This window comes from Dioscorea cayenensis, chromosome 8, assembly GCF_009730915.1.
Source record: "Dioscorea cayenensis subsp. rotundata cultivar TDr96_F1 chromosome 8, TDr96_F1_v2_PseudoChromosome.rev07_lg8_w22 25.fasta, whole genome shotgun sequence".
NCBI classification, from domain to species: domain Eukaryota; kingdom Viridiplantae; phylum Streptophyta; class Magnoliopsida; order Dioscoreales; family Dioscoreaceae; genus Dioscorea; species Dioscorea cayenensis.
This window is the reverse complement of record NC_052478.1, coordinates 3,814,704-3,839,114: the sequence shown is the minus strand read 5'-3', so window position 1 is coordinate 3,839,114 and position 24,411 is coordinate 3,814,704. Positions and strand designations below refer to the sequence as shown.

Below are 24,411 nucleotides of genomic sequence, written 5' to 3'. Positions count from 1 at the left end.
TTTTTGTCATTCTCTAGTCCTTTTTCCTTGCTGCTAATTCATTGTGTTTGCTTGCTAATCCCTGTATTATTTTGTTAATTGTTATCCAATCCTTTGGTTGGTCTCTCTTTCCTTTTTATTAATATTATATATATATATATATATATTGCACTTGAAAATGAGGGGTATTATTTTCAATTTTTTTTTCAAAATATGTGCAAATCATGTGTCACGCATATGTACAGACGAGTTAATATTCACTTTATGTGAGTTAAGGTTTGAATTTGTTTGGTTGACAGAAAAAAAATATTCTACCAGGAGACTCTATACCATTAGACAAGAGATTATTGAATTATTTTGAAATTTTTAAGAGAAATACTTCCATGGATATGGATATGACCGAGATGTGGCTCGTCATCACCCATTGGATTGACTCAATTTAATAACTTTTAAAATAAAAAATAACAATTTTTTAGTATAATTATCGACCCTATTCCTATATTATATAATAAATAAATAAATAAATAAAATTTATAAATCTATGATTAAGAATGAGCCATTCCATAGTACTAAACCTAGTCCACTAAATTATTTTTCAAAGTTTTAAAATACAAAATTACTAAAAAAAGACATTAACATATAGGACAAACATAGTGATATATTTACTGCATGAATCATGGTATTCATCTGCTCCAGGTGCTCATGCATTTGGACACTAGTTTCAGAGTTTGGTGCTCACTCAATTGATAAGCATTTTAAGTAGCTAGGGTGTGTAAAAAGGTGCTCATCTGCACCAACTGTCATACCTGGCTAAGTAAGCTTTGGTATTCATGTGCTGCTCGCCATTTTGGTTTTACTAAGTATCATGCCCATAATAATAACAGTGATGGTGCTTGTCTTTTTGCTTCATATCTTGGTTCCTTTTCTTATAAAAGATTTATTGGTTAGTATGCCATGGGTCATGTCCTTGGCTTTTTTGCTTGTGGACAACCTCTTCCGTTTCAGTACCTGCATGTCTTGGACTCTCTCTCTGTGACTTTATTAATGTTTTTATTTTTTTTTGGGATTCTGAAGTCCTTATATTATACATGATTTTATAAAAAAATAATAATAATAAATGTGGGTAAATACTGTTTCACTGAAAATAAAGCAAGATGAGTGATAGGCTAATACAATAAACGTTCGTATTAGAAATGTGTTATATGATTTACCAGTAGTGGAAAAGGATTATTATCGAGGAATATTAACAGATTAAATGATGTTGGTAATATTTAAGAGTTAAGAGATGAATATTAAAAATGGATCATATGTGTATAACATGATGGTATATGATATTTAGCTGTAGGGAATTTATTTAATAATTCTACTAGATTTTTATTTTTAATTTTATTTATTATTATTATTATTATTATTATTATTATTATTATTTTTGGGAAGAGGAGCGGGGCGAACTCACTAGAGACCCAGGGACGTGCACAAGTCTCGGTGGAACAAGTGGGGACGGGGCCGCGCTCACATGGGCACTGGAACCACCCATACACAATTACTATTTATAACTCCCAGAAATGTGCCCTCGCATTATTATTATTTTTAGAATGATATGTAAAACGATTAGGGAGTAATTGAGCATGTTTGGAATAGTTGTGTTTGTTTATGAGAAGTTGTGTCGTTTTAAAATATCTATGTAAACATGATATATGATAAATTAGGATAATAAAAAAAATAAAATAAAAATGAGTGATTCTTTCGGACTTTAATGCAGGTTTATTAAGTAAATCATTGTTGATAATGTTGATATCGTTGTAAATTTATGGAATTAATATATAAGGTTTCCTCACTATGAAATCTGCCATGGAATCTTATTTAAAAAAATAATAATGAATAAACCATAAATGGTACCTGAATTAGTTCATCTATTTTTCTCTTCTTTGTCCCTCTACTTAGAAATATATTTTACTAATCCCTCTATTTTTAAAAATGACCCAATTTAGTCCCTCTACCCTTAATCTGTTCTCATCTAGTTTCTCTACTCTTGAAAAATACAGCTCAATAATTGGTCTATTTTAGAATAGAGGGGACTAAGTAGAAGTAAAGGGACTATTTGAGAGTATTTCTGAATAGAGGGACCAAAAGAGAAGAGAGAAAAATAGAAGGACCAATTCAGGTATTATACCTAACTTGATTAATGAAAAAGGAAAATTCAGTTAGTACCATGAAAGAAAAAAAATAATGAAAATAATGAAGAAAAAAATCACCAGAGAAGAGAACAACTAAAACAAATTGACTTAGCAAAATAGATAAAATATTATATCTCTCGGGAGAGAACCAAGATCATTCGTACTACTGACACAATATCTCAGAAACTCTGCGTTGATTTTCATGATATTAATTGAATCTTCTAGTTTAAAATTTTTTTCAACATCAGATTCTATACGCATTCAAAGCAAAACATGTGGTTTATTTTGATAATGGTCATGATCGGTTGGGAATGAGTGAAAAGTAAAAATGCGCTCATTCCACTCTAGCTAAAATGTTTCACATAATGGCCTTACATAGGAGGTCACAGGAGTTTAAAAGTATCATTCTAAGTCCAAGCCTTCAAAAACCCCCCATAATACAACAAGGGTAGTTACGAAATTATGGGAACCTGTGTATATATGACTAAAATAGTTCTAAAATTCAAGCAATGAAAGAGTATAAAAAGAGAAAAGGTGATCAACTAATTTAATCACCGCATGACAGAGCACATAGGTGGTGGTTAGGAATCTGTTATATCTCCTTTTAACTAGATTGTTGAGCATTGGATTCTTATTGTCCCATGTCACTCAATTCAATAGATTAATTTTTTTAAGACAAAACCCTTTCCAAATGATAAGGATCACTTAGTAACACTAACTACCATCATTGAGAAATCTGTAAAATGATTTAATTGAAAATTTGCCATTGAGGTAAGAATCCTTATTTTAGTATCTTTGTTATCAAATGATAGGATCAATGACCTGAATTAGACCCTCATATAAATTAGGATTTAACACCGTAAAAAGCGATATAAAATCCTTAAGTGTACCCATCAATTGCTAAAAAACATGAAATCCTTTAGCTTAAAGGCTCATCCGTGCACAACCATTAACTTAGCAATTGAACCAGAAAATGATAGAAGTGTCATCCCCAATGGATCAAAGTGACAAAGGTCCTAGAAACACATAGACAATTTAAGATTTCTATTCTAAAATAAGGACTTTCTTTTGGGGTGCTTAAGAAACTAGTTTGAGGTGAAAGCGTTCAGAAAATATTTGAATTGAAGGACTTGAGAAATAGGGCTCATGTGGATCTACAGTGTCATTTGACTCATCAATCACCCTTGCAAAATCATCCTTAAAAAAAATAATTTTCAAATTATGTGAATACCCTTGATACTTTAGGTTAATAATGGAATTGAATTTGAGCATAAACCATGATAAATATTTTAGTTAAAATAACTTTTAAAAAAATAAATTCTTTATTTTAAAAATATATAGATAAACCACAAATACATTAAAGAAAAGAAAAAAATACAAATATAAGAGCCGCACAAAAGAGAGGAAAAAAAGTACCTAATTAAATCCTAACCGTTGCTTTTACTTTTAAATCCTAATTGTTGATTTTGTTTTTAGCTTTGAAACCCTAGCCGTCTCTTCACCTCTTTTCGGTTTTAGATCGCCGTTTAGGGAAAAAAGAAAGAGACCTTGCCTCATCTCTTTCTCTCCCTATTTACGAGTGGTGATGGCGGTGAGGATGGGAGAAGGGTCTCGTCATCAGGGTTTCATTTCACTGTTGTTATTGATGTAAGGTTCTAATTTATTTTTTGGTGTTGTTTCTTATGATTGTTGTGGCATGATACTAGTTAGGGTTAGAGTTTGGTGAGGATGTTGATTTGATTTAATTTGAGGATAAGATTCAAAATTTCCTGTTAGCATAGCATAAACTCCTCTTTGATTTTAGAGGTCTTAGAGGTCGAATTTGGAGGAGAGTCGAATAAGAAACTTGTAGAGTTCGACGTTGGATAAATATCATTTTTACTAAAGTATCCTAGTTTTAGACATAGGTGACGCGGACAGGATTTTTGTGCAGTCCTTTAACAATTTTTGATTAATTTCATGATTATAAGTTCTGATTTAGATTTGGATTTATATAAGAAAGTTATATAGGATGGTTTTATCGTTGACTCTACCAAATTTCTTATTCGACTCTCCTCCAAATTCGGCCTCTAAGACCTCTAAAATCAAAGAGGAGTTTATGTTATGCTAACATGAAAATTTTTGAATCTTATCCTCAAATTAAATCAAATCAACATCCTCACCAAACTCTAACTCTAACTAGTATCATGCCACCACAATCATAAAAAAACATCATGAGAAAATAAATCAGAATCTTACCTCAATAATAACAGTGAAATGAAACTCTTACGACGAGACCCTTTTCTCGTCCTCGCCGCCAACACCACCCGCAAATAGGGAGAGAAAGAGATGTAAGGTCTCTTTCTTTTTTCTCTAAACGGCGATCTAAAACCGAAGGAGGTGAAGAGACGGCTAGGGTTTCAAAACAAAATCAACGAGTTATAAGCTAGGATTTAATTAAGGGGTGGGGCTCACAACAACAATCCACTAAAAGTGAAATAGGATTGAGGAAGCTAGAAGAAGAGAGGGATTTCTCCAGCATACCAAGATAGAGAAAGCGGAAGCTAGCCGGTTACGTCATTGAGCTCGTTAGAATCGCACTCCTCACGCAAGGGATCCGAAGCCTAGAGAATTCTTTATTATTTTTAAATAGTGATAAGAGAATGTTAGTTAATTACTTAAACACCCTTATAATCCACGCTGCTAATAAAAACTGAAGTATTTAACTTAGGTTTATACTATGGGAATATTTTAAATATTTTAAATACTACATTACTATTTCTAGAGAGTGATAACTAAATATGGACATTTTCATGGGTTTCATAGTTTCCGTGTCTGCTTGAACGGTAATAGGACATTATTTTGTAAGTTATTTAAAAATAAATTAAAAATTCGCTATTACTCTACTAAAGCTAAAATATAATATTTTTTTATTATATTATTTTGGATCACCATTATTTATTACATACTAATTAAGCAGATTTCCATAGAAGTGAGTTTATATATATTGTAGAGATTGATTTTATTTTAGTTGATTATGTTACATTGAGACATTTATATATTAATTGACTGACTATACAGCTAAATCAGCAAAGAGTCTATTTTTGTTTGATTAGGAAACCAAATCGGATTATGAGCTATTTATAGAGATTAATAATATAAAACTTGGATGAAGACTATCCTTGACTAAAGCTAAAGTGGGCGAGTGTCAAATTAAGTTGAAGATTTAAATTAATTGAAGATTATGTTGGGATACATTTATGTGTTATTTAAAGATCATATGCTATTGAATATAAATTGATTGAGGATTAATTGAAGCTCAGCTTGGTATCATTGAAGAAGACCAAGTTTGGATTCTTGTTGATGGGCATGGTAAGCACAATTAGTTTGCAGTTTAGCTGAGATTAGCAAGTGATTCAATCATGTCTAACTCAAACTTAAGTAGGAAAATTGATGGTGTTGCGAGGTTATGTTGTAATATGAAGTTGAGACTTAATCAATTTCAATAGGCGTATTGGCCTATGTTATAATTGTATTGCAACACAAATTACGACACTAGATTTAGAGCTACTGGAGAATCAGAAACACAAGAGGAAAGTTTTAAGAAATGACTCATGTGAATACATAGAAGTCTCGTTTTAAGAATTCTACATGTGAGAACATCGGCCAAACTTAATAAGGAGATTATTGTTTACGATGATTGTGTAGAGATTTTGGGGAAGACATGTTAATGAGATCAATGGAAGGTTGGTTAAGATGAAATCCTGAGATAAGATCTAGTGTTGATCACTAATATCGTCCGGTGGGATGTTGCAATAGGATTCTTATTTTTGTATATTTGGCTCTCGGAGACCTACAAACTTGGTGCTGCACTATGTTAACAAGTCTTATCTCTCTCTCTCTCTCTCTCTCTCTATCTATATATATATATATATATATTTTGCGTTTTTTATTTTATGTGATTAATAATCTAAAATTTTATAATCCACAATTTCATAGGGATCTAATAGTTATAATTATGATTGTTTGAAATAAATTAATATTAATGTTATGAAAGCATATGATTAATTTTTCTAAAATTTAAATAGTAAACATATGAGTTACGTTTAGGAAGTTTGGAACTAGACGGATTTGAAAATGTAGATAGGAAACGAGTTAGAGAATTATATATATATATATATATATATATATATATTTTGTGATTACAAAAAGCCATGGCCAGTGAAAACAATATGACTAATTAACTAATTAATTTTTATTAATTCAGATGTAGATCACTTTAAGTCTTTGTACAACTATTTTATTAAAACTGTTTAGTTTTAAGACTTAATCAATATATTCTATTTAATAGGTTTTTAGTGGCTTACAGGGGCTTATGACTTTAAAAAAAATATTTTTTTTTTAACAACAGGTGACAAACGCCCTCATTCCTCTCCACCTGAAAGGTTGTCAAGAAATCAACATGTACAGAAATATATCAATAGTGGTTTATCAACTCTTTAGAAATTTATTAATTTGATTAAACACTATATGAGACAATAAAAACTAGTCATATGTATGTTTTAAAATTTTACAAAAACTATACCGAGCTAATTAGCCCCTATGCTATGCAACCTCAGAGATGAGAGATGTACCACTTCCCACATGAGGCGGATTACACCCACTTAAACAGTATTATAAGCAGAATATAAACATGAGAATGTTGCACAAACAGTACTGCTAATGTATTATAATCAAATATTCAACTTAATACCTACCTGTCCACTAACCATGTGACTGACCACTGTGCTGAACACTAGTTGTATAAATCTAACAAAACCACTGCTCAAGATTTTAAAAAGAACTTGTGTGTAAATCCACCTAAACAAAATAACAATTCTAATAAATCTATAAAAGTAAAGAAATCAAACAGTTGACTGAACCTTAATCCTAGTCCAAACACAAGTGAGCAGTGGCCTGAAAAATGTAAGAGATGATATGGAGCCCATGTTTGCATTTCAAAGAGATGCAAGGGGCGGTTAGCAAGCGGTTTGCGCCCATTGGATCCGTCCACTGATTCACCAACCAGCCCCTTCTTCTCAACAACCTTTCAAATAAAAAAAAAAAACTCTCCTACTTTTTTCATATCGCCACCTTCCACTATAAAGAAAAACTCAGTAATCTTAACCCAATCTTCATCAATCTTTCAAAGTTTATTTTATAAATATATAGAAGTTCACAATAGGATTGAAAGGTTTAACCAAAAAAATACCATATGGTAGGCACCTTATCATCATCATCATCATCATCATCATCTGTAACTCTCTCTTTCTCTCATTCATTGTTGTTCAAGAATTAAGTTGTTTTCTAAAGAGATGTTTGAATGTTGTTTTGCATGCAGAGTAGTGTGATGAGATTGTTAGGGAGGTCTTTAATGAGGGTGGTGGTGGCAATGGTGAAGAGCCCTGCAGGTTTCATGACGTCTATACTTTACTGCAGTGATGTACTTCCTAGGGACCCTCACTTGGAGAGACTCGTCAGGGATGATGTTCCTTTTTATGGAGAAAACTTCTTCTTTGATTTCTTTGTTGTCTTCTTGAAGTTCTTTTGGTAGAAATTAAACTTTTTAATTTCCTGAATTTTAACCATCTTTTTGCACTTGTGTAATTTTGTAACTTTAACAATGCAAGATGGTGTTATTTGAATTATATACCAATGGGAGTTTATATTATCCATTTGCTCATAGTCACATTTTGTTTGTGTTCATACTGTTGATCTCATATGAAATACCAGTTTATTATAGTAAGTATATACATACCTTCTATAAATACAAAACTATAGTTGAAAAAACACTGATGCTATATATATATATATAACTCCATTTTATCTTCATGTCTCTCTCTCCCTCTCTGAGATTAGATTTGGCAGTGAGATTAGAATGTCTATTTTTCCATTAAAAAATATTAGTTGCCTTTGACCACAAAGGTATATACCCAAGTGACATGTAGCATAAAATACAATTAATTCTCTTGTGAATACATATATAACAACTATCTATGTGCAAATTTTCCTTTATCACTTGAACCCAGACTTTGAAATTATTGGGTGACTTTCCATCCCTTCACCGAACAGAGTTGATCCCAGACAGTTGAAATTATTGGATACATGCCACTTGGACCAAAGCAGACCAATTCACAGAATAAATTTTGTGAGTATTTGCCAGTACATGTATTTTCCCACTTTCCACCAATCCTGACAGCATGAAATTTTGCAGGAACCAAGCCCCTTGTAAGAACAATTACATTTCACTTTTCCAGCTTTGCTTGATTCCACCACTCAATTTTACTTTCCAATGCAAAAAATAGATATTGACAACATATTGACAACAACGATATATATATATATATATATAACATAAAGTTATTTGTTGCCATCATTCTTGTCATTGAACAAAATTTGAATACCACCATCACCTACCTGAGGAATAATCTAGGTGCCTAATGTTGGCCTTATTGGGTTGTTGAAATGCAGGTTGATCTTGACATAAAACATACATCCTCAAATAAACTCTCTATGGGCCTCATTTAGAATTTGTTATAAAGCTCTTCAAGGCCACCAGTCTCCTAAACGCCACATATTTGACTGTTTCTCTGGCTCTTCAGGTTTCTCCTTCTCAGGATCCTCCTCTTCCTCCTCTCTCTGTTCTTCCTCTTCTTCTTCCTCTTCAGGAGGATCTTCAGGTAAGGGATTGGGCAATGGTGTCTTCATAGGGCTGAATTGCGGGAATATATCGGGCCTCCGGCCCGGCTTTGGCCTTTCCCACTCCTAAAATACGCAAACAGCTGTTTCATCAGTTGTCCCATAAATTAAACAGATAACAGCAAACAGGAAATGGAAGGCAAGGCAATATATCAGAAGACCACAAGTCTGGCAGTGCTATTTTTATCCATTGTATGGGATATTGGATCTAACAGATCAAAACACTATCACTAATAAGACTCAAAAATACAAAACAGAAGAACAGTGCTGCTTTGGTCCATTATATAAAATACTGAACTTTAACTGAAGGTTTGCTGCAATAAGAAATCAGGAAAATATGTTTCTCTTATAATGAGTATCATTAACACATGCTCTTAAAATTTGAAAAATGCTTCATGGAATACTTCACATCTGTATAAAACTATATATATTGTCTCTATATTTTTCACAAATCAAGTAGACACATCCTTGATCAAACCCAAACAGCAATGGTCTGATAGTTGCAAGGCTTTAAAGGTATCAATTTAATATACAAGTTTAAATCGCATAGCTATTCACTTGTGGAAAGTGCTTTCAATGCATTCGCCTTATCTTATGCGTAAGCCAAGCTAAGTTGGCTAGATCACTAACCTCCAAACAGAAGACGCAACCCTATGCTAATCCATGATACCAAAACTACCTTTGTGTAAAAAGCTCATGAGACTAAACATTCTTAATATATTTATGGGATTCCTAGGGCCATACTCCATTAGATCTTACGCACACATTCAACTTTAGAAATTAAGGAAATAAAGAGATGCAACTAGATAGTGTTTAAACATAAAATAAATAAATAAATAAATAAAGAACTCTACATTATGATTAGTTTTAGGTATAACACAATGCGCCTCAAATTCAAGGAAATGTTTGGCAAGAGTGAGCAAAATCAACATAGGGTAATCATTCCACCAAATTGGTCCATGGAGGATGTGATATGTGAATTTTTGTTGAGGTTACTAATTAAAACACTTAAAAGGAAATATCCATTGATTGTATATCTATCAAAATTTGATCTGAATCTCCTTCTAAATACTTAACACGCCACCTAATAATCTGAGTTTTATATAAAAATATGTGGAGGCGCTAAATCTCTGACCAATAGGAATCTTGCATAAATCCTATTAGTAATTTGCAGGTACTAACTTCTAGCAGCATTCTAAACATCTCCAACAACAGCACATGAATCCTATTGGTAATTTGCAGGTACTAACTTCTAGCAGCATTCTAAGCATCTCCAACAACAACAACAACAACAGCACATGAATCCTATTGGTAATTTGCAGGTACTAACTTCTAGCAGCATTCTAAGCATCTCCAACAACAACAACAACAACAGCAGCACATGAATCCTATTGGTAATTTGCAGGTACTAACTTCTAGCAGCATTCTAAACATCTCCAACAACAACAACACATGAATCCTATTGGTAATTTGCAGGTACTAACTTCTAGCAGCATTCTAAACATCTCCAACAACAACAACAACAACAACAGCACATGAATCCTATTGGTAATTTGCAGGTACTAACTTCTAGCAGCATTCTAAACATCTCCAACAACAACAACAACATCACATGAATCCTATTGGTAATTTGCAGGTACTAACTTCTAGCAGCATTCTAAACATCTCCAACAACAACAACAACAACAGCACATGAATCCTATTGGTAATTTGCAGGTACTAACTTCTAGCAGCATTCTAAACATCTCCAACAACAACAACACACTGAATCCTATTGGTAATTTTGCAGGGTACTAAGTTCTAGCAGCATTCTAAACATCTCCAACAACAACAACAACAACAACACATGAATCCTATTGGTAATTTGCAGGTACTAACTTCTAGCAGCATTCTAAACATCTCCAACAACAACAACAACAACAACAACAACAACAACACATGAATCCTATTGGTAATTTGCAGGTACTAACTTCTAGCAGCATTCTAAACATCTCCAACAACAACAACAACACATGAATCCTATTGGTAATTTGCAGGTACTAACTTCTAGCAGCATTCTAAACATCTCCAACAACAACAACAACAACAACAACAACAACACATGAATCCTATTGGTAATTTGCAGGTACTAACTCTAGCAGCATTCTAAACATCTCCAACAACAACAACAACACATGAATCCTATTGGTAATTTGCAGGTACTAACTTCTAGCAGCATTCTTAACATCTCCAACAACAACAACAAAGGAAAAACACAACCCGAAATAGATCTAAGCACAAAAGATTCTCAAGATAACTCTTCCAAATCCATCATATATATATATATATATATATATACAGGCACACTCTCAACCAATCAAAAACTACGCAATCGCAAGAAATATTCCCAACAAACAGTTCACGGATCATACATCAATTAAAAAAAAAAGAAAAAGAAAAAGAAAGAAGAAATCAAACTGAGCCAAAGCAATTGATAAGAATAGGGATGAGACATACGATGGGAAAATCGAGAGGTGAGCGGCGCGTCATCTTCTCCTCCTCAGGAGCCATGCCCACCACAAAGCTCATTCTCCTCCTTACACGAAGCTGAAGAGGAGAAAGAAGACAACCTCCGGCCAGCGAGAGCGGAAGGCCAAGACTAGGAACGGCCGCGGATTGGGAGTGATACGAGAGAGGCCGCAAGGAGAGGCACTGCGGAGATGCCATCTCCATCGAGGAACACACAGTGAAACAAAGAGAGACAATCCTTCTTCTCTTCACCGCCTCTCTATCTCCACCACACGTGATTCGCACGTGAATGGGCCGTTCGTTTCTGGGCCGAATTGTTGGGCCGGGTGTGGCGGCTTTGTCTTGCTTCTCGCACAAGCCTCTCATCGATGTTTCATTTCTTTTAGCATCCAAAATGGAGCGCCAAAATACTTATTGAAACAAAGCGTTTCAGATGTTTGCGAGATGAGCCACCGCGCGTCGCCTCCGATCGCCGTCGAGATCCCATCGGACGACGACTGCTCTCCCCTTCCGCCGGCCCCGCCGCAAGAAGAGGCTGGACAATGGACCTCCTCCCGCCGTTCTTGTCATCGCTGATGATCCCACCCCTCAGAAACCCTCGCATCCGTCGAGCACTCGCACCCCTTCTTTCGTTGCGGAGACTCCTATACTATCCGACTCGGCCTTGGAATCCTCTGTTTCAATCGTCAAATGCTCCTTTCCCCGCGCGCAGAAGTTGTCTGGTGAACTCCTCGATCCATTTCCGCTCTTTCTTCTTCTTCTTCTTCTTCTTCTTCCTTTGTTAGGGTTTCGACTTTGCTGGAAACCCTGATAAGTACATTATTGTTCTAGAGTGTGAATTTCTTGTTCTAGAATGTGAGCACCATTGCTAGATAACCGGCTATCTACACCATTTTGACAAGAACTGAGTCCAATTTTATCAGTCTTGAGCATTGCCTTCGCATCCTTTATAGAGCTGTGAATAGAAGCAAGTATGTTAACACAGTTTTGGCTATCGAATTTTGCTTTGCTTATCTTCCTTCCTTATCATAGTGGCAGATCACTAAAGCTTTGTTTGAATGCATGAGTTGAGAAACCTAAGATTAAAAAAGAAATGAAAAAATGTTAGTGTTATCTGTATCTCTGTTTGCTTGATTGTGACAATCATCTTTCATGGAAATGTTTTAACTTGGTTGCTTGATGGTAATGGGTAATGATAGTTCCACCCTATTGCTTTCTCAGGAATTAGTAACTTGATATGCTTGGAGTCTGACAATGAATCAGAAGGTTTCTCTGAAAAAGAAAATCAGAGAGAATTAGGAAAGGAGGCTACAAGTCTCGCTTTAGAAGAGAATTTTGAAGTGGGTATCAGCTTTTGTAGGTCTGTGAGTCCATTGACAAAGTGCTCCAGAGAGGACAGTGTTGGACCATGCTTCTCAGATAAACAGGCATCCTCAGGAAGCAATGAAAAGAGCAATACAAAGAGCATTGGGAACTCTGAAATTGGACATTTTGGCGGAAATTCACAACCTGAATGTAGGTTGGATTCTTTTTTGCTTTAGACTAAATAGTGTATTAATAGTGTATTCAGACTTATTTTTTTCTACTAGTAATTTTGTACCTTTTCAGGTAGCAGGGATTTCTTGGAGGTTGACTGTGATGGCCCTTCACATTGTGATATTTCAGCTAAAGGCTTTTCTCCTTCAGTAATTCTGCAACTTTTCTTCATTCTTTTGTACATTTATTGTCATTCTTATATTAAAAATTGCTTATCAATTATTAATAGTCATGTTACTGCATATTATAAGCCACATATTGAATGTTGTTTGCTTATAATCCATAATTGTTAATTGTTTCCTGATTTCTCCATTTGACTGTTGATATTTACCATGTTTGTTGCAATGATTCACAAGAGCCATTGAATATCTAAAAAATGTTGATAACTGTATTGCCATAGACTATTTAGTTATGTAAATATTCGATATAGGTTCCTGTTCATTTCTCTATATGTTTAATCGATAATTTTTTATCTCATGGTGACATAAAGTTTGATTCAGTTTTGTTGGGGAGCTTTTGTAGGATTGGCAATTTAGTAACTAGTAGATCTCATCTTAAATGAATTTTTCAAAACTTGAGCTCACTCATATGCGTACAATTTAAGGTTTCACGAAAAGGACTAAATTGAACTTTGTAATCTGTGCATGTCAGTTGATCGGCTCCAATGAGGAAAAATGTAGAAAGCTTGGAAAAGAAAATAAAACTACGAAGCAGAAAGGAAAAAATCTTGATGTTGATGCAATAAAACAAAAGTCTAAGGTTGAAGACATTGCAAGAAAGAAGCAGTTGAAAGAAGAGAAAGCTCAAATAATTGAAGAACGAAAACGAAAAAGGCAGGTTAGGTCAAGCATGCATCTATGGAGTTAACCATGTGAACTGGGTTGCTTTTGTTAGTTGACAGCATGTTCCATCATGCAGCAAGAGAAACTGCAAAAGGAAGCTTTGAAGGCTGAAGCGGCTGAGATGAAGAAACTGGAGAAGGAAAAGGTAAAATGGGAAAAGGGGAAGTTTGCAGTGAAGTCTATTGTAGCTGAGATTGATGCTAGAGTTGTTGAAAATGGTTCAGTTGGCGGTATACATTTTCTTTTCTCTAGTTCCTTCTTTAATGGATCAATCTCTGTGATCCTGATATATTTTTTATTTAACGGATTATTTTGGTGCAATGCAGGACATCTCTTGACAAGATTAGCGGAGAAAGGTCTCTCATTTCGTATAACCTCAAATCCAATAGAAAAATCAATTTTGTGGAAAATGAATGTGCCCGACAACATTGCTCAGGTAGTAATGGTTCCAAGTTTTTTAGAGAGTCTCTCTCTCTCTCTCTCTCTCTTCCTCAGTGAAAATTCTTTTCTTGGAATGGCTGAGTTCAATAAATCCATGTATTTTACATTCGCCTGATGAACCTTTTACTCTCATCTGATTGTAGCATCATAATGAAATGATTGTGTGCTGAATATCATTAGCATATAGAACTAATCTTAGATGGGCAAATAAAAAAATATGAATGAATAGAAGACCTGGTTAACTTTGATTAGTAAAAGTTATCAGTGCGCCTTCTTCTGTAATCTTGGGTCTATCCGACATGCCATTGTGAAGATGCATTAGTGTTGATAACTTTCATTTAGGCCTTAAAAGATCTATAGACGGACCCCAGACTTGAAGAGCTTCTGGATTTTAAAAGGATGTGGTGAAAAGCCTTCTTCTTGGTAAAGGTTTGAAATTTTGAAATTGATACTAGTACAGCTTATAACAACAAATTGAACCCAATCGTATTGAAAAACACATAGACCTGCCTTGCTAGTTGAAAGATGGTTTTTGCATGAGGTTGTCAATTTTTTATAAATGATATAGTTTGTGCAGTATATCATAGAGATGTTGATTAGTTTTAACTTTATATGATCCAAGCAAAATTTTCTTTCTTCATTTTTACAATGCTTTTTTTTTTGTTGGTTTTGTTTTTTTTTTTGTGTTTCAGTGCTCTTGTTTTACTAGCTTTTGAACTTTTTATATCTGGTGTATCTTAAAAGTGTTGAAACAGTACGCATTTAAGAATATGTGGAATGTTAACAACTTCATGCTGATTGCTTGCAATTTCTGGTTGCATTTTTGTTGCAGCTAGCCATGGCATCAGAAGTGCCCTATATTCTGCTGGTATGTCAGGCAGAAGAGTTTTGTGAACTAGTAAGTAGTGGATCCTTCATGGACAATGTCCATAAAGTTCGAACTCATTATCCAAATTTCACAATTTGCTACCTCACAAACAAGTTGATGAGGTACATTAATAAATGGTGAGTGCAGGGCTATGGCAATGCTCCTGACTTTATCTTTTGTTGTTTGGCAGTGGACTCTTTGTTCTACTCCTCAACTTCGCATTGCTAATGTATTATTCTTTTAAAGGTGTTACAGCAAGTTCAATGGCAATACATCACCTGTTGAAAAGATAACCAGAATCAAAAGGAAGAAACTAGATTTCCTCAATTATTGTTGCACATCTAGTTTTCAAAATAAGATCATTACATGAAATTTATATTTGGCTATGTTTTTAACAAGATTTTAAATTGTCAAATATGGTTGTCTAGGTTTCTTTACCACAAGAAATTTCTAGAATGATTTGCACCATTATAATTGTAAATTCAGTTGCACTATGATGATATTGTCATGTTTGTATTTAGAAACTTATTTATGTTAAGGTATGAGTGCAAATTGTTCTTTAACAGAATTTTCTCTATTGTCTTTAGTGAATAGTTTAACTTGGATTTCTAGATCACAAGCTTAAGTTAGTAGAAGAGTATCTGTGAATGGTTTCTCTCACAGATCCATGGAGTCCTTGCTTGAAGCTAGATGTAACAACTATCTGTTCATGAAGTTAGCTATTATCATTTAGTCTTTTATTCATATTAATAGTGATTGTCTTTGATCTCTTTAGGAGGGAATTGGATTTGAATATCACCGTGTGTGCACTAGCATGCTTGTTTTTGTATGTCATATTTTTTCCAGAAGATTTAATAGTTAGATTTGGTGGCCTTACCTTTTCAAACTGTTGGAATAATTTGATATATAACTTCATGTCATTTATTTAGTGAACAAGCTCAGTATAAGAATCAGACGAATAGCAGTAGCTGCTGGAAACGTCCACCAGTCGAGGAGGTCGGTATCATAATGAAAGCTTTGTTCTTCTTAGATGCCCAATTTCTTAGTTTTATTGATTTTAACTGTTAGTGGATGCTTAATATCTGAAGCTTCCTTTCCTGTAGGTTTTGTCAAAATTAACCACTCATTTTACAAATGTGCGCTCGAGGCAGTGTGTAGATGAAGCTGAATTGGCTGATCATGTTGTTGGTCTAACTTCTAGCCTTGCCAGTTGTCAATTTAGGTGAGCTTGATTTGACTTTTGAAATTGTTTTAAACCTTATTCCTTATTTGAGTTTTGTGCATTTATTATCTACTATGTAGACACAGACATTCTTATCCCTCCATATTCACCAAATAATAATTAGAAGAGCATTTTACTAGTAAACCTCTTCAAAATATCTAATAATTTCTTGTTTCCCCATGAAAAACTGACCTGCCATGTATAACCCTGAAAAGTACAGGGTTTTTTTTTTTTTCTTTTTTACATCCCTCCCTTCTAATGCATTGACCGTGCGGAAAATATTAATATTATATGTAAAAATGTAAACTTTTGTCAAAAAACATGGAAAAAAAATTATGTCGAGCTCCTGGCAGAATAAATTATTTGATTTATTTTCTTTTGTACACCACAATCAGTTCATGTGGTTTTGATTTTACGTGGCTGCCTTCTTGTGCCGATCATTTATTCTTTTTATTTTTCTGTTAATTATGGTTTACATTTGGGTTTACATGCAGGAAGAAGTTGACTCCACTATCTGTATATGCCAATGGATCCATTATTTCTAAGGATTGTCTTGATAAGAACCTGATAAAAAAGAATTGTTGGTAAGTAATGTTCGTTTTTTGCTTATGATGATAGCCTTTTCTTTAATGACTTATGTTTTTGTTGTGGTTGATCTGAACCTAGTATATGTTGCAAATTGATTCAAATTTTGTAGACTGAGGTTTCTTCACCAAGCTTGATGAAGCATCCATATAGCTCAGCAACTTTCTTTATGAACCTTAGTCCTTATTCTTAAGTTAATCAAGATTATTGGGCCATGGTTGACAAACGCATGTGCCTTCATGTTACCTGTTGAGTTTCCACCTAGCAAAATCTGAAACAACACTTACGGCTGGAAGTTCCTTTAAAGATTTGTCACTGTTACATCTACCTTCCCCGTCTCTCTTATGTCCACTTAGTCTATAAGGAATGGAGGTTGGGAGAATATTAATCATGCATCATTTCTTAATTCTGATCCATCTTTTGCTTTAGTAATACAACGTTGTATATTATACGTTCTAACAAATCTGGGGAGTCACTTATATCAAAGTTTCAATTTACCATGTTCCCTTCTTTATCCGCTTGTAATCTGGTTAGGCCCATTACATAGGTTATTGTTGGAAATTCAAGATCATACTCTGAACTAAATCTCCTTTTATGCTCAAGCCTCAATTGCACTCTAACTAATCCCAAAGAATTTGATAGACTTTAGCTTTTTTACCCATTCCCCAAATTTGTTTGAAAAGTTGCAAAAGAACAGAAATTATTCATGATTATCCGCATTAAAGTTGAAAACATATATATATATATATATATATATATATATGCATGCACACACCCACAAACACATGTATTATTTACATCATCTGTTTCCTTGACTGCTTTCTACATTATACGTGTCATGGTTGAAACTTGAATATTTGGAGTCACTTCATTGTCTATGGATCTCGGAGTTTTGTTTTCTCCATGAATCGACTATTTTTGGATTGCCGGACAACTCTGATCACTTTTGCCTCACAGGTTGAAAGCATTAGTAGCTATTCCAAAAGTGCAGCCAAGACTTGCCATTGCCATTTGGAAGAAATATCCGACTATGAGATCTCTCTTGAATATATACATGGATCCTAATAGATCGGTAATCTCCATACATTTATGAAATGATGATAGAATGAAAAACTTCGTATAAAATGAATTTATTTCTTTCCTTGCAGGTTCATGAGAAAGAATTCCTGTTAAAAGATTTGACAACCGAGGGGTTTTTGGGCAATGAAGATAGGAGGTTAGGTGAGATGTGCTCCAAACGGGTGTACAGAATATTAATGGCACAAAACGGAAGCGTGGTGACTGATGATGTTGAGAATGGTGCAGATTTCTTCAGGAGCTGACCATTTATATCCATGTCATGTGCATGCAAATGATATGCAACAAATATGTGCTCCTGATACATCCATGTTCAACAGTGTCTTCTATTTGCTGTTATAGATAATTTATATTCAAGTTACATGGTATAAAATGGCTAATATCCCTTTACCATCTAAAATTCTTAATAAACCTGCTGGTTGATTGCAGTTACCTTTTATATAAATATAGAACATATTTACTATTTACTTTGGTTTTTTTAATCAAGAATAAAATTTTAGAAATGGTCTCTAAACTATGAAACATGTAATTGGTATTGTTTTTGTCTATATACATATCTTCTGATCAAAATTTTTTAAAGCCCAAAATGAATTCAGTGATTCATTGATTAAAAATGCATATACACTACATTTAGTGTGAAATAAAATCAGAAATAACTAGCATTTTGAGAGGCATTTGACAACAATCTATTATGCTGCACGTCATCTGCTGATGGTGTGCCTTGCGTTATTCCGTCATGTTTTACTGGAAATTTATAGTAAGCCAAAGATCAACAGAGTTAATCATGCTACGAAATGATAAATTTGCAACAAAATGTGAACAATATTAATACCAATGGATGTTTATGGTAAAAGAACACAGTCCAATCCATGGTTCAGATGCCAATGGCTATTTATAGTAAAAATACTGTCAAATAAAATTTAAAATGAAATTGTTAGCCAGATAGGTATATTTCAGCGGCAGAATTCCATCAGGACCATCTGAGAGCATTTCGCTAATTGCGAAACAAACAAATTTACAATATTGAATGCATCATATTCAATGCCATTATTCTTGGAAACTTTAAAAATTATATCTATATCTATATATATATATATATGTGTGTGTGTGTGGAGACAGCCCTTGAAATACATATATGAAAGGCAACACAAATGAACCCTGTCCTTGGTTTTAATCAACAAAAACGGAAGGTTTTGGTATATGTATATCATCTACTCTACGATAAATTGACATTGAGGCAGACCTCTTATCAAGACCATAATGACGAATCTTCTCAATGCTTTTATCATCATCCAGATCAGTTATTTCAGTGATTGTTACTGGAGGTAAATTCTTAATGTTCTTAGTGGCCAAAGGATGACCCTCTGTTCTGCGTTGTCTTTCACGGAGAGATGATATTACCATTGATTCAGTTTCAGGTGGGCTCACAGAATGGTTCCTTGGTTTTACACCAGATGAAGTGCTTCCTGTGGTACTGCCAAAATCATCACTAGATCTACCAGGATCTGCAACCTTTTCCTATGATCAGATTAAGAAAGAACTCAAGAAGTGAGAAATTTTGGTTTCCTTTCATGATCACATTGAACTTTCATTTTCATAAAAAAAATCATTTCAATAACAAAATAAATTTGTTTTCCTGGGTATATATATATCATCCTTACTTGGATAAAAAAACATCAGGTTAATTTTATGATTAAACAAACATACCTCCTTGGAAGATCTGGAATCTCCTTTTGGTTGGACCATAGTGGTCTCTGTTTTTCTTTTTCCTTCTTTTGATGTACGAGACCGTCGGTTTAATTTGCCACCCTTGCGCCTGTTCCAATATAATTAAGATTTATTTGAAGAAGATATACATAAGATCATGTTTTACTTATGAAAGAATGTGAAATTCAAATGCCTAAAAGTTTACAAATTTATTTTTCATAAACAAGTGTGCTTTGTCCAGGAAGAAAAACATATGCAGTATCATAATACAATAGAGTACAGATTACTTTATTTGGTAACAAATTATTCAAACACTCTGTCCATCCATAATCGAAAGCTTTAAGGAAAGGTGTGGCATGAAGAGAAATTGAAATTGTTATTGCAAAAAATATGACTGGTAAGAGTTTCTTTGGACATGAATAAAAAACATGTGAATGTTACCAATGAAACTTACCTTCTTCTTTCATGTAGTTGACCTGGTTCATCATTTTCCTCTTTGTAAATTTCAGGCAGACCAGAAAGGTCACAAGCCAAAGGACTCATGCTAAAGAACTACAAAGCAAAAACAAAAATTCTTAGTTTACCAGATAAAAACACTAGGATTGCAACATTAAAACAACTCCACTGAAGACCATATTGTATTCACTTTCACATTGAACATAAATCATAGTGAACATAACAGGTTTACAGGGGAAACATTTAGTTATATCATTTATCCTAAAGAGGGGCACAGAAAGGCCTTGTGAGCAATGGCTGCTTACTTCATTCTGGAGAGCAGAAGCTGCACTACCACGATATGAGGGATCCAATGCAAGAAGCATTGTCAACAAACCCAAAGAAGATGAGGGGAAATCTTTGAAAGCCTCTGAAATACTTGATTTATAAGGTTGCACAGGTCTAAAACTTGAAGAGAGTTTCAGTTTTCTCCAGTAATCCTCTGACGGGGATCCACACAGCTTAAATATCCTATGAAGCTGCTCAACCTGAACTCAGAACAGAAGTTTAAGATTGATCTCTCTTCAAATAATAAACCATAAATTTGAATCAATTTACCGAATCCAGCAAATGCAATAAACTATCTAAAATGCGTCAAAGTTCTAAATGGGTTAAAGGTGAATACAAGTATACAAAAGAGTGACCTACTTCAGTCCTTCCAGGCATGATTGGCCGCCCTGCAAACATTTCAGCAAGAAGGCAACCTGCACTCCAGAGGTCAATACCAACGCCATAATCTGTGGTACCCAAGAGCAGTTCTGGTGCTCTATACCAGAGTGTCACCACTCTGCTTGTAAGAGGACGCTTTTTGTTGGGATTAAAATAATTTGCAAGGCCAAAATCAGCAATTTTCAGCATTCCCTGTTTGTCAATCAGCAAGTTTGATCCTTTAATGTCTCGATGTAAGATACCATTCTCATGGCAATGTTGCAGGCCTGACAACAGCTGCATCATGTAACACTTAATCTGCAATAACATCATTAACTAAGTATTGTAAAAAAAACATGTAAACATGTAAATTCAAAAACGCAGGCCATGACATAAGGTTGCCATCAATATGTTTTTCTCAGAAAAATAAACATACACAATTAGTAACCTATGTATAAATTTGACAAAGGAAAAAATGAACAATGATTAGCATGTATTTTCCATTAGATTTAGATAATGTATGAAAGCTTTTAAGTCACGTCTCATTAACAACCTGTGGTTCAGTGAGCCTTCCATCAGGACGAGAGATGACTCTAGCCAAGTCTGTCTGCATGAAATCAAAGACCAAGTAAAGGCTATACTGCATTCTTGAAGTGGCAAGCCCTTCAAGCTTTATGACATTGGGGTGATCTAGTTTCTGCAGTATCATGATTTCTCTTGCCATAAATCTTACACTCTCAGATTCTGATGTATCAAAGCGAACCTTCTTCAAGGCAACTATCTTTCCAGTGTCACGATCCCGTGCTTTATACACATTGCTATATGTACCTTGGCCAACCTACAAAAGCAAGAGGATGCTCACATTTTAAATTAGCTCAATAGGCTACCCCCTAATGAAACTCATACATATATACCTACCAAATTTGTATTTAATTGCAACCATCATATCCAAAACAACAATTACAGATCAAATGCCAACTTCAAGATCCCTTTGCATAAATAAACCTAAAATGATTCTGTACAAACTAAAGAAATTTACACGCCAATTCAGTGCCTCTGGATAGAAGGTAAATTAAATACACAAGACAGTTGCCACAAACAAATATCTCAAGAAGTTCATACAACACTTGCATTTTATGCATATCCTGTAGTCAAGCAAATAACCAAATGAACAGAAGAAAAGGCTTCTAAACAAGCACTAATGATGAATTTTCATAATAAACAGAGCATAAAGTTAATATATACTTCAGCATCAACCATCAATCCCATGTTCAATCTCAGTGTTCCTAAAATCTTATAAACCATTGTCATGAGCTTATCATGATGATATATATATTACTTTTAAAATCCAATTGATAACAAAAAAAGGAGCTCAAAATCACATTTTTAAGATCACAGAAGAAGAAGAAGAAGAAGAAGAAGAAAATTTTGCAAAACAAATCAAACAATTGTAAAATCCAAAGAGAAAAAGAAGACCTTAGCGAGCTTATCATAGGAATCAGCACTCTTGGGAACAAATCCAGCAAGAACATCCTTAGGGACATTATTGACCAACCAGCGCGGCCATCCATCAACCAAATCATCAACATCTCCACCCGCAACCTGCCTAACTGGCATCGGCATCGGGCATGGGCATGGGCATGGGCGTTGGTTGCGGCGGCGGATAGATCCTATGCGAGGGTCCATTCCCTTCCCTCTCCTCTCCTCCATGCGGCCGTGATGGCAAAGCCCTCCTCCCACCTCCACCAACATACCCATTGTCTACCTTCATCTTCTCGATTCCTCGCTGGGGGGAACTCATGGAGGGCTTCGCAAGGACGCAGCCCATGGCGATGGCAACGAGGAGGAGCAGGGTGGTGGTGGTGGTGGTTGAGGGAATGCATCAGCATGGAGGGGATTGAGAAGGAAAGGGCCAAGAGGCTGCCGTCCAGAGACGGCATTGGAATCATCTTCGAAGATGAATTCATTGAATTGAATTTAATTAAAATTGGGTGTTGCTGCGCTGCGTCTCTCCACGTTTTCTCCGCTGAGTTTGAGAAGGTCTGCAACCCATCTCTCTCTCTCTCTCTCTCTTCTTTTTATATCTATTTTTTTCGTTTGGAGCCATGCATTGATTGCTCTCTGCTCGTTTGTTTCGGTGTTTGAATGGCCATCATGATACTTATAATCATACTCTATATATGTTATTAAGGCATTTTTTTTTTTTTTAAAGAGCTCTTAAAGCTATTTTATTAGAAAAAAATACAAAATACAAATAGGTAGACATTTTGTATACGTGTCTGCCCACTTCATCTACGAACATCCGTAGATTTATAGACATGGAGAAAACTTAAGATAAGTGAAATAGGTAAAGTTTATGTAGTTCAATATTGAAAATTTAATATTTGTAGTTTAATTAAAAAAAATAAAAGTATTATGAAAAAGTTATTATATTTTAATATATTTTTGTTAAATATATCACAAGTTTATTAGGTACTACACTAATTACACTTATTGCACAGTTTAAACTGCACCTAAAAAAAGACATTGAATCAATATTTAATAATATGGCTGTTTAGATCAATATCTAATTACATAGCACCATTTCTCTCTATACAATTTTTAATCTTAACTCTATCTGTGACTTTCTTGACTCTTTCCACGTTATATTATGTGCGTATAAATAGTTTTGTGAATGTTCTCTGAATGTGTCATTTTGCAAATAAAATCCGTATATTTATATTTATATTTATTATTATTTAAATTTTTATTTATTTATTTTCATGTTTTGTTAGTGATTAGGCAGATATATACTAATCATCTAGTATATAATAAGTATAAAATTATCATTATTTAAAAAATAATAATTTTATTTTAAAAAAAATCATAACACCACCTCTATAATAATAGAATATATGATATTTCATTTTTTTCTCGACTCATAAGTTAAAAGTTTTTTCGGAGGCTTGTTAACATTTAAAAAAAAAAATTATGATTTTACATACGCGAGCTCAGCGGTTGCAAATTGATATAAATTTGAAATCATAAATAAAATAAAATTAGAATTAGAATTTAAGACACTAACGAATGCAAAAATACAAAGTTTTAACTTTTAACTAATAACATCAATTGAAATGCACCCTCTTTCCGGTTGGACGTGAATTTGGGATGTTTGTTTATATGATAGACAAAGGAATGTGCACCATTCCAAAAGGGTGGAGACAACTCTTCTCGGGTTGGATTTTATGTTTTAGTTGTATTCGAGTATTTATATATGACTTACAAGAGATTTTTTTGTCGTATATAAAAGAAATATATGTATATATCTATATAAACTATTCTAAACCATGAATTTTCTTTTTCAGTTATAATAATTTTTTTTATTTTTATTTGATTAATAAATCTTATCTGTCTTCTCAAATCTCTACATCATTCCGTGAAACTTAAAATGTACTGTGTCCAAAAGATCTAATAAAATCCAATTTTAGATACGTCCCATTGTGACTTGAATGCATGGATAATTCAGTATCTTTGAGAAAGAGAATATCTAGAGCTACTTTATTTATCTTCTTATACAATTAATTCAGATCATAAGAACCATGATTAGAAATTATTTAACTGATTTTCTCC

The 24,411-nt window shown here is 34.0% G+C and overlaps 3 protein-coding genes across 3 annotated transcripts; 1 reads left to right on the top strand and 2 right to left on the bottom strand.

Moving 5' to 3' along the window:
• Positions 1-8,491: 8,491 nt before the first annotated feature.
• On the bottom strand, positions 8,492-11,620 carry LOC120266983 (protein TonB-like). The gene is made up of 2 exons (XM_039274653.1): positions 11,370-11,620; positions 8,492-8,939 (listed from the first exon to the last, which is right to left on the bottom strand). The coding sequence occupies exons 1-2, from the start codon at positions 11,583-11,585 to the stop codon at positions 8,721-8,723; spliced, it is 435 nt and encodes a 144-aa protein (XP_039130587.1). The 5' UTR covers positions 11,586-11,620; the 3' UTR covers positions 8,492-8,720.
• A 50-nt stretch (positions 11,621-11,670) lies between these two features.
• Positions 11,671-18,378, top strand: LOC120267161 (crossover junction endonuclease EME1B-like). Its single transcript, XM_039274863.1, has 13 exons — positions 11,671-11,707; positions 11,831-12,103; positions 12,603-12,896; positions 12,990-13,066; positions 13,569-13,754; positions 13,836-13,989; positions 14,086-14,195; positions 15,033-15,205; positions 15,998-16,064; positions 16,172-16,290; positions 16,785-16,874; positions 17,833-17,947; positions 18,024-18,378. The coding sequence occupies exons 1-13, from the start codon at positions 11,671-11,673 to the stop codon at positions 18,195-18,197; spliced, it is 1,869 nt and encodes a 622-aa protein (XP_039130797.1). The 3' UTR covers positions 18,198-18,378.
• A 718-nt stretch (positions 18,379-19,096) lies between these two features.
• Positions 19,097-22,833, bottom strand: LOC120266982 (probable serine/threonine-protein kinase At1g54610). Its single transcript, XM_039274652.1, has 7 exons — positions 22,279-22,833; positions 21,356-21,640; positions 20,803-21,120; positions 20,421-20,642; positions 20,114-20,211; positions 19,660-19,768; positions 19,097-19,470 (listed from the first exon to the last, which is right to left on the bottom strand). Exons 1-7 carry the CDS (start codon positions 22,558-22,560, stop codon positions 19,123-19,125), a joined length of 1,662 nt encoding a protein of 553 aa, XP_039130586.1. The 5' UTR covers positions 22,561-22,833; the 3' UTR covers positions 19,097-19,122.
• Between the last annotated feature and the right edge of the window lie 1,578 nt (positions 22,834-24,411).

Bases quoted from the DNA above. Each gene is read 5' to 3' on its own strand.
- LOC120266983 (XM_039274653.1), bottom strand. From the start codon at position 11,585: ATGGAGATGGCATCTCCGCAGTGCCTCTCCTTGCGGCCTCTCTCGTAT. The intron at 8,940-11,369 runs GTATGTCTCATC...TGCGTATTTTAG, and splicing joins CACCTCTCGATTTTCCCATC to GAGTGGGAAAGGCCAAAGCC.
- LOC120266982 (XM_039274652.1), bottom strand. From the start codon at position 22,560: ATGGGTATGTTGGTGGAGGTGGGAGGAGGGCTTTGCCATCACGGCCGC. The intron at 20,212-20,420 runs GTAAGCAGCCAT...TTTGCTTTGTAG, and splicing joins CTTCTGCTCTCCAGAATGAA to TTCTTTAGCATGAGTCCTTT. The intron at 19,471-19,659 runs GTATGTTTGTTT...ATCTGATCATAG, and splicing joins ATTCCAGATCTTCCAAGGAG to GAAAAGGTTGCAGATCCTGG.
- LOC120267161 (XM_039274863.1), top strand. From the start codon at position 11,671: ATGGGCCGTTCGTTTCTGGGCCGAATTGTTGGGCCGG. The intron at 12,897-12,989 runs GTAGGTTGGATT...GTACCTTTTCAG, and splicing joins CGGAAATTCACAACCTGAAT to GTAGCAGGGATTTCTTGGAG. The intron at 16,875-17,832 runs GTAAGTAATGTT...TTTGCCTCACAG, and splicing joins CTGATAAAAAAGAATTGTTG to GTTGAAAGCATTAGTAGCTA.